This window comes from Furipterus horrens, unplaced genomic scaffold, assembly GCF_987537825.1.
Source record: "Furipterus horrens unplaced genomic scaffold, mFurHor1.1.pri manual_scaffold_2, whole genome shotgun sequence".
Lineage (NCBI taxonomy): Eukaryota > Metazoa > Chordata > Mammalia > Chiroptera > Furipteridae > Furipterus > Furipterus horrens.
This window is the reverse complement of record NW_028327172.1, coordinates 30,321,743-30,335,966: the sequence shown is the minus strand read 5'-3', so window position 1 is coordinate 30,335,966 and position 14,224 is coordinate 30,321,743. Positions and strand designations below refer to the sequence as shown.

Below are 14,224 nucleotides of genomic sequence, written 5' to 3'. Positions count from 1 at the left end.
GGTGAGAAACACTCTATTTGTATGTGAAGTAATTTTTATACCGTTTGCCATGTGGACTGAGATTGTGTGCTACCTGGCAGGGATCAGGGAGCAGAGAGGTAGGACTCAGATGAGCGGAAATGCATTCTCAGGGATGAGCACAGTGGTGGGTTTTCGCCTGTCTGGTTTCAGCCACCCTGATGATATTGGTTATGGAAAATGAAGTGGCTGTAGCCTCTTTCACTACCCACACCGAAGGCCCTGCAATTAGCATATTTATCATCTCGGTCTGTCTTGCTGTGAATGTCAGGTCATTAGTCTGAGGGAAATCACCCCACAGGAGTATTATTTTTCAGAGGACTAAGTTAAAACCTTACTCATTCCTGCTCAGGAAATGGAAGTTCTCTGGGGTTTATTTTCTTTAGGACTGATGAGCCACCCTATGTGAGGAGGCTTAGACTGGGAACTTGAGAAAACAGAGTACTTTCTGCTTTCTGATCTCAGTTGGCTGATTATATAACATCCAGAAAGCTCTTCAACTTTTAAAATTATGATTATTATAATGATGGCATTTTATGAATTAATTCTTTAAATGTAGGAGGCAGGGTAGATGAAGGTATGTTTCTACCATATCATTCTGTTATTTTTATGTCAACAGCTTTGAGTGAAATTAGTTTTAGCACTAGCTGATAGGCTCTATATATTTGTATATGTGAAATAATATTAAAACCCATGTTGCTGAGATATGACTTGTTTCCTCAAGTTATAACTTGGCTTGATTTGAAAGCTATTATTTTTTTTTTTGAGTCATGCCCATTTTCTTATATGATTTCATACTTGACCACCCCCAATTAACTAATCAAGAAGAGAGGTGAAGACTATAGCTTTACACTGAGTTTTCCTGTTTTTAGGACTTAAACCTAAGATCTTAGAGTTAAGAATAATGGGCTATGACTGATTTAGGGTGTTCCCTATAGTAGCCGAACTGATACCCTGACTTGGGGCTCAGACACCTCAGGTCATGCCAAACACTGTAAGTAATTCCTTTGTCCTTTAGAGAAAGAGAAAGGTAATCTGAACAGGTGGTTAAATCCTCAGGGCTGAATAGTGCAACCAGGATGCTCCCAGGGAAGAAACTGCCAGATAGTTAGGAGGGAAGACATGCAAAAAGAATCAAGGTGATAGACATTGGCAGGGAGAGGCCACTTTGCAATTGCTGGGGCCAAGGTCTCAGTCACCAGCAGCATCCCCAGAGCATCCCTAATCACTGCTGCATTTTTTTTTTGTTGTTGTTGCCTCAGGACAGTTTCTACCAGCACCTTGACACTTGTTTACCCTCATCATCCCCTTGAGATAATGCCCATATATATATAGCAGGAGCCTGTCTGCTTAAGTGTGAGGCCATGAAGTGGAGCAGGGAGGAGTGGGCACTGGAGGGGCATCTCTGCTCCTGCCTGGGGAGAAGTAATACAAGTATGCATGGGACCCCAGCAAGAAAGATCACTCATGAATTGCTAGTGCTCACAGTTAAAAGGGAAGAAAAAAAAAAAGCCAACAATCTTGAGTCTGTATTTTCAGGATTGCTCCAGGAAAACACACCAATCATTTGGCCCATCCCAGAATTCTTGAAACACTCCTCAGGGTGTAATTTTCTTCATAATGGACTCTAATTGTATCTTCAATGTTGCCAATGACTTTAGAGGGTTTTGCTGCATATATAAAACTTTCAGTGCTGGGGAAAAAGTTCTTTCCGACATCTGTTCCGAATGAGTTTATCTGTAATTTTAATTCATGTTCACTTGCCTTGTCATCTGGCCTGGGCTGACACTAGTTGAGATTATTTGTACTATTTAGGAATTTATGCTCTTCAATTAAATCCTCCCAAAGAGTCTTGGAATCATATGATCTTTTTTCCTAGCCTTCTTCACCATTTTAGGTGAATCTGTAACTGCAGTGGTTTTAGGGAAAGGATTTCAGCGTATTTGAGGTGAAAAGAGTCTGAAAAAGGGGCACTTAGTGAGAATGTAACTTAGTGCCTAAATAGAGGAATTAGCAGTTTGTAGATGGGTCAGGTCCTCTGCATATTGATAGATGGATCTGATCAAACCCTGCAGCCCTGGGCTGTGTGGGCACAGGAATGACAGGGCTATGCATTAGTCTGGTAAAGCTGAAAATGGAGGGCATTTGCAGTAGAGTGCAATTTCAGGGGGTCCATGACCTCTGTGGTCCTGAAACCGCCACAGTGGAGCAGGGTCCAGGGAGCCCTCAGAAGGAGGCACATTGCCCCAGATAGAAGACCTAATGTGAAGGCCAGGCTTCTTAGATAAGAAAACTCTTTTAAGTGTTGGCTATTGCAGAAAAAACCAATTGCTTTCTAAGATAGAACCTGTGAGGGTCCAGAGCTCAGTCTCTAACAGGCCCATCCCCCCATGGCCAACCCTCTGTCCATTAGGAGTTAAATGTTCTCACCCCCCAAGGGCCCAAGCTTCTATGCTATGCATGTTGGTTATGGGTACATAAGGGTGTCTGTTTTTCATAAAGGCTCTTTGGGCCCTATCCCTCCTAGCCAGTCCATGGGTGGAGCTGTCTCCCTACCATGGAACACATTATATTCAGTATACCTTTGCTCTTTGTGTGACTTTCAAGATTGGGCAAGCAGTAGTGATGTGAGAGGGATTGGCTTTCTAGGGTTTGAGTTAGGGTAGGGTAGGGGATTCTGGAGCACATTTTCAGATTGTCCAGGTACATCATTTCAAAAGTGATGTTGTCTGACCTACTGGGAGATACAGTAGGGGCAGGAGATTGAGGACAAGCGATGGAGCTCTATGCAAATCAGACTTTACCTTATAAAGAAACCAAGTCCTGCCCAGAGATAGTGGCCCATTCATTCCTTACTTGGCAGAAGTTACAGTGGTAAATTATAAAGATGCTTGTCCAATGTTGGCTACAGAAGCCAGAATAGTTGGATTGTTTTGCTATAATTATAAAGGGTACAGTGGGGGATTTGGAGAGTGGCAATGTGAGGGGTTTCCTTGTAACAGGCTGGGTTTAGTATATGCATATTAAGCCAGTGGATTTAAAGACAGCATACTGTTTTACAGCTGTTCTTGGTAACACTGGCAACAGAATTGGAGACACAGGGCCATGAGAGGTAGTTCAAATTTTAGACTTTCCTAAGCAGCAGAGAAGAAGTGTGAGCCCAGTGTTTATGTTTCTTCATTAACTTCCTTTAGCGTGATATGGATACATGCTGCTCCAACCTCATCATCCTTACCGTTTTTTGAATACCTCGTGTTAGGACTTGTCTTTGTGATACATTCCCGGAGCACCTTGCCTCTTTTCATCACAATAGCTCCTTGTTACCTAATACTCAACATCGGTCCATCTGCGCTGGAGTGTAAAGTGAATGAGGACATGCTTATGCTGTTCACAGCATTTTTCACTATATGCTTACTGCCTAGCACCATGCCTTAGGTACATGGTAGGGGTTTAATACATATTTGTCAAATGAGTGAATGGTACCTCTGGTAGGAACTAAAATTAAGGCGGTGTTTCAAGTACCACCGGAAAACTCTCTTCCACAGCTTTGTGTCTTCTTCCGAGCATCTGCTCACTTTCAGCACTCCTAGTGAGAGCTCTGAGTGGGTCGCATCCATCTTGGTTTCTCGTGCATGCATGGTGTTCTCTTGTGTGGTAAGTTATTTTTCTTCTGACTTTGAATTTTTAAGTAGGAATTGATAATGGAGTGTGTCTTGGAGAAAGAAACAAGGTTTGTTCTTTGGAAAGATTCAAGAATATCACAGACGAGGAAATGAGAAAGGCTGATGCATACTGCTTTCCTCAGGCCAGAGACAGCATTCTTTGAATGTTCCTGGGTGATTAAAATCATGGCTGGGCAGCTGTGTAGGGTGATGGATAGAAATTGAGTATTAGAATCATATTTGGGTGTATGGTTCTCTTTCACCATCACCTTCTGTGTAACAACTGTAGGGAAGGTTGTTAACATCTATGAGCCAGGGTTTATTCATCTTTTTTTTTAATATATATTTTTTATATTCATCTTTTTTAATCCTCACCCCAAAACATGCTTGCTGTTGTTAGAGAAAGGGCAAGAGAGGGAGAGAAACATAGACGTGTTAGAGAAACATGGATGGGTTGCCTCTCATACATGCCCCAAACAGCCTGCAACCTAGGAATGTGCTCTGACCAGGAATCGAACCTGCCACCTTTTGGTTTACAAGATGACACTCCAGTCAACTGAGACATACTGGCCAGGGTTGGTTTATTCATCTTTGAAATGCTTTTAATTTTTAGTTTGGAGGACTGTGCAGATTTAGTCATTAACTCAACAAATATTTATTGAGTGCCTATAGTGTATCAGGACACAAGGTAAACAAATTTGCATGATTATTTCCCTTGAAGAGATGAGCTTCTTTTATTTATTCAGCAAATAAACACATAATTAGTAAATTGATAACTGCCCATTATCACAATGGGAAATTGTGATAATTTCTGATTGGGAAAGAATAATGGGGCTTTATGTAGACTTGTGGGGAAAGGAAGCCTTTTCTGAGTAGGTGATATTTAAGCCAAGACTTGAAGACTTAAGTTGAAATTATTTTGGCAGGGATGTGTAGCAATGAAAAACCCTGAATCAGGGAAGAGGTTGGACTATTTAGAGGAATTAAAAGTAAGTCTTATAATGGTTGAAGGGGATGATGGCAGGAGAGAGGGAGCCTTGTTTGTTGTCTCAAGTCAAAGTTGAGGATTTTGTACTTTTCTTAAGTAAAATGGGGAGCCCTTGAAAGGTTTTTAGGGGGGAGAGTGACATGATCCAGTGTATGTTTTAAACTGATCCCTTTGTGTGGAAAACAGATTAGAGATAGACAAGATGGGGAACAGGAAGGCAAGTGAGGCAATTTCAATTTAAGAGATGATAATAATTTGGAGTAGGTTTTTATTTTTGTTTTTATTGCTGTGGAGTGGAGGAGAAAGAGATAGATAAAGAGATATTTATGAAATAAAATTAACAGAATTTTGAAGTGCTGGTATTTGAGGAGCAAGAGCAAATATGACTCCTAGTGTTCTGGTTTGGTGGCTAAAGTTGTCATAGGTGGATGTGGAGAACCCAGGGACTGTGGGTTTGGGACATAAGGTGAGCTGTGAGGTGCCCGTGAGGACATCAAAATGGGATGTCAAGTGGCCTGGTGGCTATAAAGACAAAACCTATGTAAAGTGGGACATCCTAGACAGTCAGTGTTATTTCCTGTGCACTTAGAGGGGACTGTGGACCTTTGTTATTACTACTAGAGATGGGTAGATGTGCTGAACTAGAGGCCAGAAATTTTGGGGTGCAAGTGTTTCAATTTCTGCTAAGAACAGATTGCCGGAACCTGCAATTGGATCTTAAATGGACCTACTTAAAATTTTTTACAGGATATAGAAGACTTGAGACCCAAAAAATTATCACAGAATAATCAGTAGTAGTTATTTATGCCAGGGTTTTATTTTAAGCCAGGATCTATGTCTGATTCATTTCTCTCAACCAAAAGCTTTCTACTGAAGAGTTATTGTCTTAGTGGTTTTATTAAGAACTTTAGAGTCAAATCATGACTCTGCCACTTCCCAGGTGTATTACCTTGGATAAGTAACTCAGAGTCTCGGCCACATTTTCCTAATTTGTAAAGTGAGGATAATGGTAATCTTTAGGGTTGTTTTGTGAGGGTTTCATGAGATAATGCGTGTAATATGCTTAGCACTAAGCCTACCTAGCATGTTGGAAGAAGTCAACAGAGAGCTTTTTAAAATTAAGGTGTTCTCTAAATTAGTCCAGTGCTTAGTTAAAAGTCATGATTGTGTGCTTCTAATTATAGGAGAATAATTCTGGAGATTCTAGAGTCACATATTAAAAATAGTCAAGCAAGATAACTTGAGTATTGAACAGTTTATTTATATATGTGTGTGTGCATTTGTGTGAGTGTTTGTACTACAATCTGGTCACCGCTTCTAATTCTGGAAAAGAAAACACTGATTTAAGAAAGAGGGTGACTTTGAGGAATCTCATACATCAGACTGTGTTGATAACTAGCTGAAGAAAAAGCTACCAAGAGCTATCCAGAGGACTTGAGAAAGAGACTAATCTCTTAGTAATCTAAGACAAATACCCAGGAAGGGAAGAATCTGTGTCTACATGTCATGCTGTTCAGACACCTCAGATAAGAAAGACAAAGCCTTTAGAAGGATTGTGAAGTGTGGAGCAGTAATTGAGGATTTATGCCTTGGCAGCCGACTCAGATGCTGAGATGGGGTTGTGAGAATGAAGGTGACCAGCTAGGGTGATGAGAGTTCTAAAACTGGATTATGCTCATGGCTGCACAGCGGTACAAATTTACTGGAAGTCATTGAACTGTATCTTCATAGTAGGTGAATTTTTTGGTATATAAATTATACCTCAGTCAAAATGTTTAAAGAAAGAAAAATGGTGACTAACAAACCTGTCACATTTGCCTTCCAGTTGATTAAGAGGGGGCATTAAATACCATTATATATTATTTCTTCTATTCACTTGCTCATTAACTTACCCTCCCATATTTCTGCCCATCTATTTTTGTATTCATTTATGAGCCATCCATCCAACTAACATTGTGTGGGAAGCTCTTGGTTGAGAGAAATGAATCAAACATAAACCTTGACTTGAAGGAAGTTGGGGTAAAGTTAGGATATTTTTGTTAAGAATATTTGGAATTATGCCCTGGCTGGTGTGGCTTGGTAGATTGAGTATTGGTCTGTGAACCCAAAGGTCACTGGTTTGATTGCCGATCAAGGCACATGCCTGGATTATGGACCAGGTCGCACACATATCGATGTTTCTCTCTTTCTCTTTATCCCTCCTTTCCCCTCTTTCTACAAATAAATAGATAATCTTAAAAAAAAAAATTGTAATTAGCCATGGCTGGTGTGGCTTAGTGGTTGAAACGTTGTCCATAACCGAAAGGTTGCAGGTTTGATTCCTGGTCGGTGCAAATACCTAGGTTGTAGGTTCATTCTGGTCCCCAGTATGGGCATGTGTGACCCCTGATCTGGATGCATAAGATCTGTGGTCCTGGCGCAGATCTTCGGTCTGGGTGTCTATGATGGCAACCAACTGATGCTTCTCTCACATCAATGTTTCTCTCTCTCCCTTCCTCTCTCTATAAAAAAAGCAAATGAAAATGTCCTGAGGTGAAGATTTAAAAAAAAAGGATATTTGGAATTATGTAGCAGAAAATATACTTTGAGAATAGAAGGAACTAAAAATTGTAGTCCATTAGGATGTACATGTGCAAAAAAAGAGGTATCTTCTTTTATCATTTGGATTGTAGGATACTTAGGAATTTGTTGCTCTGGGAGGACAATGGAATAAGATAGTGATTAACAACCGTGGCTTCAGTTGGACCTGCGTCCATCTCCGTGTAACTTCCTCAGGTGCGCTGACTTCTCCAAGCTACAGTCGCCTCATCCATTTCATAGCGTTGTTGATAGAATTGAAAGGGCTAATGGGTGTGAAACACTTAGCTGAGTGCCTGGCATCCAGTGTGTACTCAGTAAATGTTAATTATTGTTATTATACCCGTGCCAAATTATTTAATGTTTTTCAAACTTACCCTTCTTCATCAAGGGTTGGAGTCCTTTTTTGCCCACTACTATTTGTGTCTTGCTTCTTTGCAACTTTCTATCTCAGATGAACCCAAGTTCAAGTAGTGCATCATTTAGAAATTATTTTTCCTTCCCTGAAACATTATATAACTAATACTGCTCACATCTCACTTAACATAGATTGCCTTATAGTTATGCTACCCTTGTATTTGGCTTATATGCTCTTAGGGTTTGTAATTTCCTTGTTGGTGGAGAATTTCTCAAACATCTTTGCTTTGCCTCTAAAGGTTTGCATGGTGTTTCAATTCACAGAGTGGGTGCCTCATACATACTGAGTGAATGATTAATCACTTGTGAGAAGGGCAAGTAGGCACTGAATAAATACTGCTTGAATGGAGGTCTGGATAAATTTTAAAAACACAGGTATTTTGGGATAACAGGCCCAACCACAGTGGATTTGACATTAAGGTTGGTTTGTCCCATGGCCTTTCACTGTATCTTGAAATACAAATTTACCAAACTCTTTGCATTACGAATTGACATGCCACATGCTTGATAAGGAGACATGCATTGGGAAATCAACAGTTTTGGAGGGACCTTCAAATGAATGTGGAAGGCAAAGGTCAGTTACAGTTTCCTGGAAAGAAAAAGGCACAGACAAAGGCTACAAGTAATAATGGATGCACATATGACATTGAGTCAAGCTTCATAATCAAAGAAATCATGGCAACTTAATTATTGTTCAATCTGACATGGGGATGGAAGTCCAGGCACTTTCTCTGGCAAAGAGAACTATGACCTATAAAAATTATCACTTTGGTAGCAAAAACATCAAGTACTTTTAGTTGTAATGCTTATTGTAATCCTTTCATGCCCTTGTAGATGTATTCTTGATGGACAGAGGTTTTAGACTTCCAGCAAGTTGAATTCCTATTATAATTTTGACTGGAGCAATCAGCAGTTCATAGGTCATAGGTGGTGTGGCTGAATGTGATACTATGCTCACCTAAGCCTTTGGATTCACTCTCTTAACATTCTGAGGAGCAGCTATGTCTTCACCTTTTATTTCTAGGTTTTTCTAGCTGAGCGGATATATGATATTGTGACAAGCACATGGGACTTTAGAGCCCCAGCATCTCTGCTTTTTAGCTAAGATGATAGTGAGTTTGAGCTTCTCTTTTCTTATCTTGAAGTGGAGGATAATAGTGTCTTCAAGTTGTTTTGAACTTTAGTCATCATTGTCAGCATTATCATGGTCATTATTATTCTCATCATAGTGACTAACAAATATTGACCTCTTAATGTGTATCAAGAATTGTTCAGAGTGCTTTACATGGATTAGCTTGCTTATCTCTTTCTACACATATCATTAAGATATGTAACATTATGATCCCCATTTAAAACATCTAATATAATGCCAGACATATGTGCCTAAATTTTATTTTTATTATTTAATAATAGTTATTATCATCTTTAAGAATAAGTACCACCTAAATATTGTTGATTAAAAATTCTATTTGAAAGAAAAAAGTTCTAGAATGTCATCAATGAAAGGAACTAAACATGAAGTTTATATACTTCAGTGATTTTTGTAGTTCTTCAAAGCCAGAAATTGTTGCTCACATGATCAATATGTCGGTAATATCAAAGCAGAGCTATTCTGTTTGAATCAGGGGTGGGGACTTGAGCCCTACCTGACAACTCATCTGTGCCTCAGATTCTGAGGAATAGTTCAAAAATCACTGATGTCATGCATCCCAAGTATATACAAATATATAGGCAAGGTGATTTATTGTTTGTTAGCTGCAGGCCCTGAGTTAGAAATTAGGTCTCCTGACTCCAAGATTTATTGTTTTCTCTGAGACCACAACACCGGGTGGGGCAAAAGTAGGTTTCCAGTTGTCTGTGTGGAAAATAATACAATAATTAATAAATAATGGAAGAATAAACTCTGTGTTTTGTGTAATCACAACTGTAAACCTGCTTTCACCCCACCCTGTGTGTAGTATAGCAGCAAAATTAGTCACAAAAATGTACTGATTTAAAGATAAATCAGTTTTATATACCTCATCATATTTGAATTTCACAGCTTTTGTGATAGGTATAACCTATTCCTTCTAGTTCACCTATAAATGCTGCATAATATATACATTTTTTTGAGAATGTGTGTAGCTGGTAATAGAGTAAGGGGGGGAAAAATCAGAGACCAAATATATTGAAAAAGGGCATTCCATTGAGATAAGCAAACATACTGGAGCTGGCTATTGCCCCGAGGGCAGTATCTGATCCTTGGTGGCTGAATCTGGCTTCTAATGGACACCGTGTAAGTAGACAGCAGACAAAGCCTGGGGCTAGTGTGAGATGCATAAATGAAGAAACTTGGAGGGTGAATCCTCAGTGATTGAGTATGAAAAATCCATTCTGCAAAAGGAATCTTTCCTGTCAGTCTTAACTCTAGATGGGGAGGGGGTTCGGGGGTGGGTTGTGGATAGAAGAGACATGCTTGCATTTTTGAAAGCATAGGGCCTGAATTTAGGTTCAAGTCTCATGCTTCATGACAAATAACTCCAATGTCCATTTGTAGTATGATGGATAGAATAAATTGTGGAAAATCCATACTCTGGAATATTATACTGCATTGATGAATGAACTGTGGCTGCAGGCATTAACATGGGTGAATAGAAAAAACTGCACTATAGAAGATAAGTACAGCATGATTTCAGTCATGTGAAGTTCAAAATGGGCAAACTCAATGATCTATTATATAGAAATAAGCACATATATATGGTGAAATTATAAAAATGTGTAAGGGTGTGATTAACAGGAAATTCAGGATAGGATAGTTATGGCTGGGATGGGATTCCTTGGGGAGGTGTAGTCAAGAGGTGTTGGTAATATTTATATATATTAATTTTATGTATTTTCTATGTATTATAAATTTTAGAATAAAACACTTATAAAAAGACTAGTCATGTAAGAAGGTGGTAGGAAGAGAATTGAGAATTCAGGATCATATGGATAAAAGCTTTTAGGGAGGAACAACTTTACCAAGTTTGAATATTAGAGGGAAGAGAAATCTCAGGCTTGGGATGGTCCCAAGTTTTCTATTCCTACTTTCTCATCCCCTTACCAGCTCACCCTTTCCTATCACAAGGAATGTTTTCACACATGGCAATATGTAATAAAAATGTTTCATGCTTTCCTTATTACTTGGCAGTCTTTTATTCTTTTCATTTATGATGTAAAATACATGTGCTTCTCCTAGGTCATAACTTTTGTGCAGAAGGACCTAAATGTGGTGAAAACTCAGAGTGCAAAAACTGGAATACAAAAGCTACTTGTGAGTGCAAGAACGGTTACATCTCTGTCCAGGGAGATTCCGCCTACTGTGAAGGTAAGTAAGCTATTTAATGAAGTCACTTGTGAGGAATATATTGTTGGTAGGTGTGATTGAAGATAGAAAGCCATCACTTGGCTCTGGTCCTATTGGGCTCCTATAAGAAATTCTATCAATTTCCTAGGGTATCTATTCTTCTGGCTTGTCCCGGCTGCTTAGCAGCATGCGAAAGCAAGACCTCTGAAGGTAGTTATGAAACACAGCAAAACAACAAAGGCAATTGGGCCTTATCAGATCCCATGTTCTGCTATCACTGTATTTAACAATCAGTGGAAAAACCGCAGACCCACTATCTTTTGTTGTCTCATTTGAGTACATTGCCATCTCCAAGTTCAAATAAATGGTATGGCGTAGAGCCTTTTTTCCTAATGATGCTTTTATACTAGTTTATACCCAACTGCCATATTCTTTACTTGCTAAAGCCAGCATCTATTTTTCAATTGTGTTTTTATGACTGATTCATGGGTTACTAATTTCCAGCCTCTACTAAAAGTCATAGTGATAGATGGACTCATAACTTTGGCACATGGACTAATGCCATTATAGTGGGCTAGTGGCTTCAGGCACCAATGACTCCAATATTCCCTGTAAGCAGCAGAACTCCTGTGTCTTATGTGAACCTCTGTTTTCAAGCTCAGAACTCACTCAACTCTGCTAGTGCAGAGCATCGTTCAGTCTTGTTCCTTTAATATACCAGAGGATCAGGGATGGGTTTGACCCTGGTCTATGATTATAGTGCCCTAATATCTGAGGCCATTCATTATCAGGTGCTCACTGGCTCCCTACCATGCATTGAGAGAGGTTCTAATAGGAGAAATATGGCTATGTGGTTTCTCTCTCCTGGTTGGACCCAACCACTCCTGTCATCTTCACTAATAATATACTGAACCTTGGTGATCTGTTTATTAGGTAGGTAGTTGTTTTGAATGGAATGAATGTTGCAAAATCTCAGTGACTCTCTCAAATGGTTTGGTTCTTGAGTGGGTCAGGTAGTCTCAAGGTAAAGACAACTGATGACAATAATGGTAAATTCCTTTCCATTCTGCTATTTTATGTGGTTGACTCCTGCTTAACCTTTTGGCCTTGACTGAAGACCTCTTCAGTTATTAGGAAATGCGTCTAATTAACACTAGGGCTCAGTATCTGGTAGGTAGCCTCTCTTTGCCATTCCTTCTGAAAGATTTTCTTCATTACTGCCTTGGTTTGTGTTAACAATGTAGTTTAACTAATGAATTTTTTTCCTCTCCTTCTCATCTTTTTTATTTCTTTCTGTTGCTTACCTTTATAGATTTGAACTTGATTAGGGAGACATTCCACTTTGGAGGATGAAGGTACCCCTTTGGTCATGAACCTTTTATCTACCCATTAATAGTATATTACTTATTGTTAATTTTGGAGGACTATTGCAATATTTCATATTAACATTTTAAATATTTTTATATTATTTTCTATTGTCATAAAATGTTATTTTAAAGATTAAAAAATGTGAACATTCTCCTCCATGTACCATGAAAAAATCCTACAGCAAGGTAATGGTCGAAAAACCTAGTTTCTTACCTTCTACTATATCTGGGGATAGACTCTGAACAATGATAAAAGTGATAGAAGGAACCTCAAAATAAATTCAATCCTAATTCTACCACAGGTCCTTCTGTTGTCCATCTGGAACCAGTACACTCACCATTCCTGATGCCTGTTAGCTGAGAGCTGGCAGAATCGGAGAGGAAATTGCTGGTGCAAGTGTTTTTGGGGACTCTGATTCTGTTCTTGTTGCTACATTTCTTTATTATATAGAATTAACTCCAGGAGGAGCCTTGGGTGATATTAAAACTGCCCTTTGAGTGTGAGGCCTTATTTTATTTGTCATGCTGAGCAATTTTAGGTCTTAATTACTGTTTCTTTTGGATGTACTTATTCTCAGCTTAGTGTATGTGCCTGGCCTGAGACCACTGTGCATAGTGGTGCCACCTTGGGTCATGGTGATGTGCTTGGGCTTCAGTCATTTCTCGATTATCATGGAGGCTTCTTACAAGTTCCAGAGGGCTTGTTGGTGGAGAGAAGAATAGCACCTAAGAAGAAGTGTCTAAGCATTAGAGCTCATTTATGGTATAAGAATGGAACTCGGAGTAATACATGGGACGGATACTGGGCATCTGGATGGGAGGCACTGAGAACCAAGTAGAGTGAATATCTGCTTTTAGAGCAAATGCCCTTCTTTCTTTTTGTTCTGCGTTGCTCAGCATGTTGGACTTTGGGCTTATTTTTATATATTGCATAATGGCTATCATAGCCCCAAGCATGTTGTTCTTATACCAGTGTCCCAAGGAAGCAAGTAAGGAAGGGTCAGGCTTAAAACCTTCTCTCGGCAAAGTTCTGTCTTTTTATGTTTAAAGAAGGTCCCCCATAACTGCTCCTGTGCTCACCCCATCCTATTTTTCAGACCTGGATTACATCCTCCTCACCCCTAGACCAATGTTTGAGAAAGATGAGTGAGATGACTGTCACTGGTTTGGGCTAATTGTGTTCAAGCCTTAGAGCTGGAGTGGGTTTTCCCTTCCCAGAGACCAAATGATCTTTGTCCTTGACCTGAACCAATAAGGGTTGTGGCGACAGGAAGTGTGTAGTAGCTTTGGGTGGGCAACACGCTATTGTCTACTCCATTTTCTTATGACTAAATTTAGCTTATGGCCATTTCCCTAGCTCTGGTCTCAGAACTGCCTGCTGGGATGACCTGATAGACATGGCTGGAGGTCGCCAAGCACCCACCTGGGTACCAGGGACTCAGGGGTCTGACTTCATTGTTTCACCACAGCCTTGAGAGAAGTAGATATTTATGAACTGCTTCAGGCAAGTTATTTTTTACTCTTGAGTAAATGGAGCAAAAATGACCCACATTGTATAAGCCATGATGAATAAGACTGGCTTGCAAATTTTAAAAAATATTATCATTGTCCAGGCTATCTTGAAAAGCCTATTCAGGTTCTCCGTGGAAAAAGAAGCACAAAAGACTTTCAAATTTTTTAACTTCCTGGGGTAGTAGCAGAGATACTATATGTTAAGGACTCCTGCTCTGCAGAGATTGCCAGAGAAACTGCCATAGAGAAGATATTGGAACTCCTAGCCAATCAACAGAAGATAATAAGACCCTTTGTCAACTCTTATACAATTCACAGGGGGTCATTTTATATTGCCTGGTCCAACTCAAGCAGGAAC

At 39.5% G+C, this 14,224-nt stretch overlaps 1 protein-coding gene across 2 annotated transcripts in view; it reads left to right on the top strand.

Annotated features, from left to right (window-relative positions):
* NELL1 (neural EGFL like 1) overlaps nt 1-14,224 on the top strand; it is a 755,205-nt gene that overhangs the window by 199,413 nt on the left and 541,568 nt on the right. For both annotated transcript variants that reach the window (XM_090263151.1, XM_090263150.1), the window contains one exon: nt 10,880-11,008. In XM_090263151.1, the coding sequence (XP_090119277.1) occupies nt 10,880-11,008 (129 nt within the window). The remainder of the gene's footprint in view (nt 1-10,879; nt 11,009-14,224) is intronic.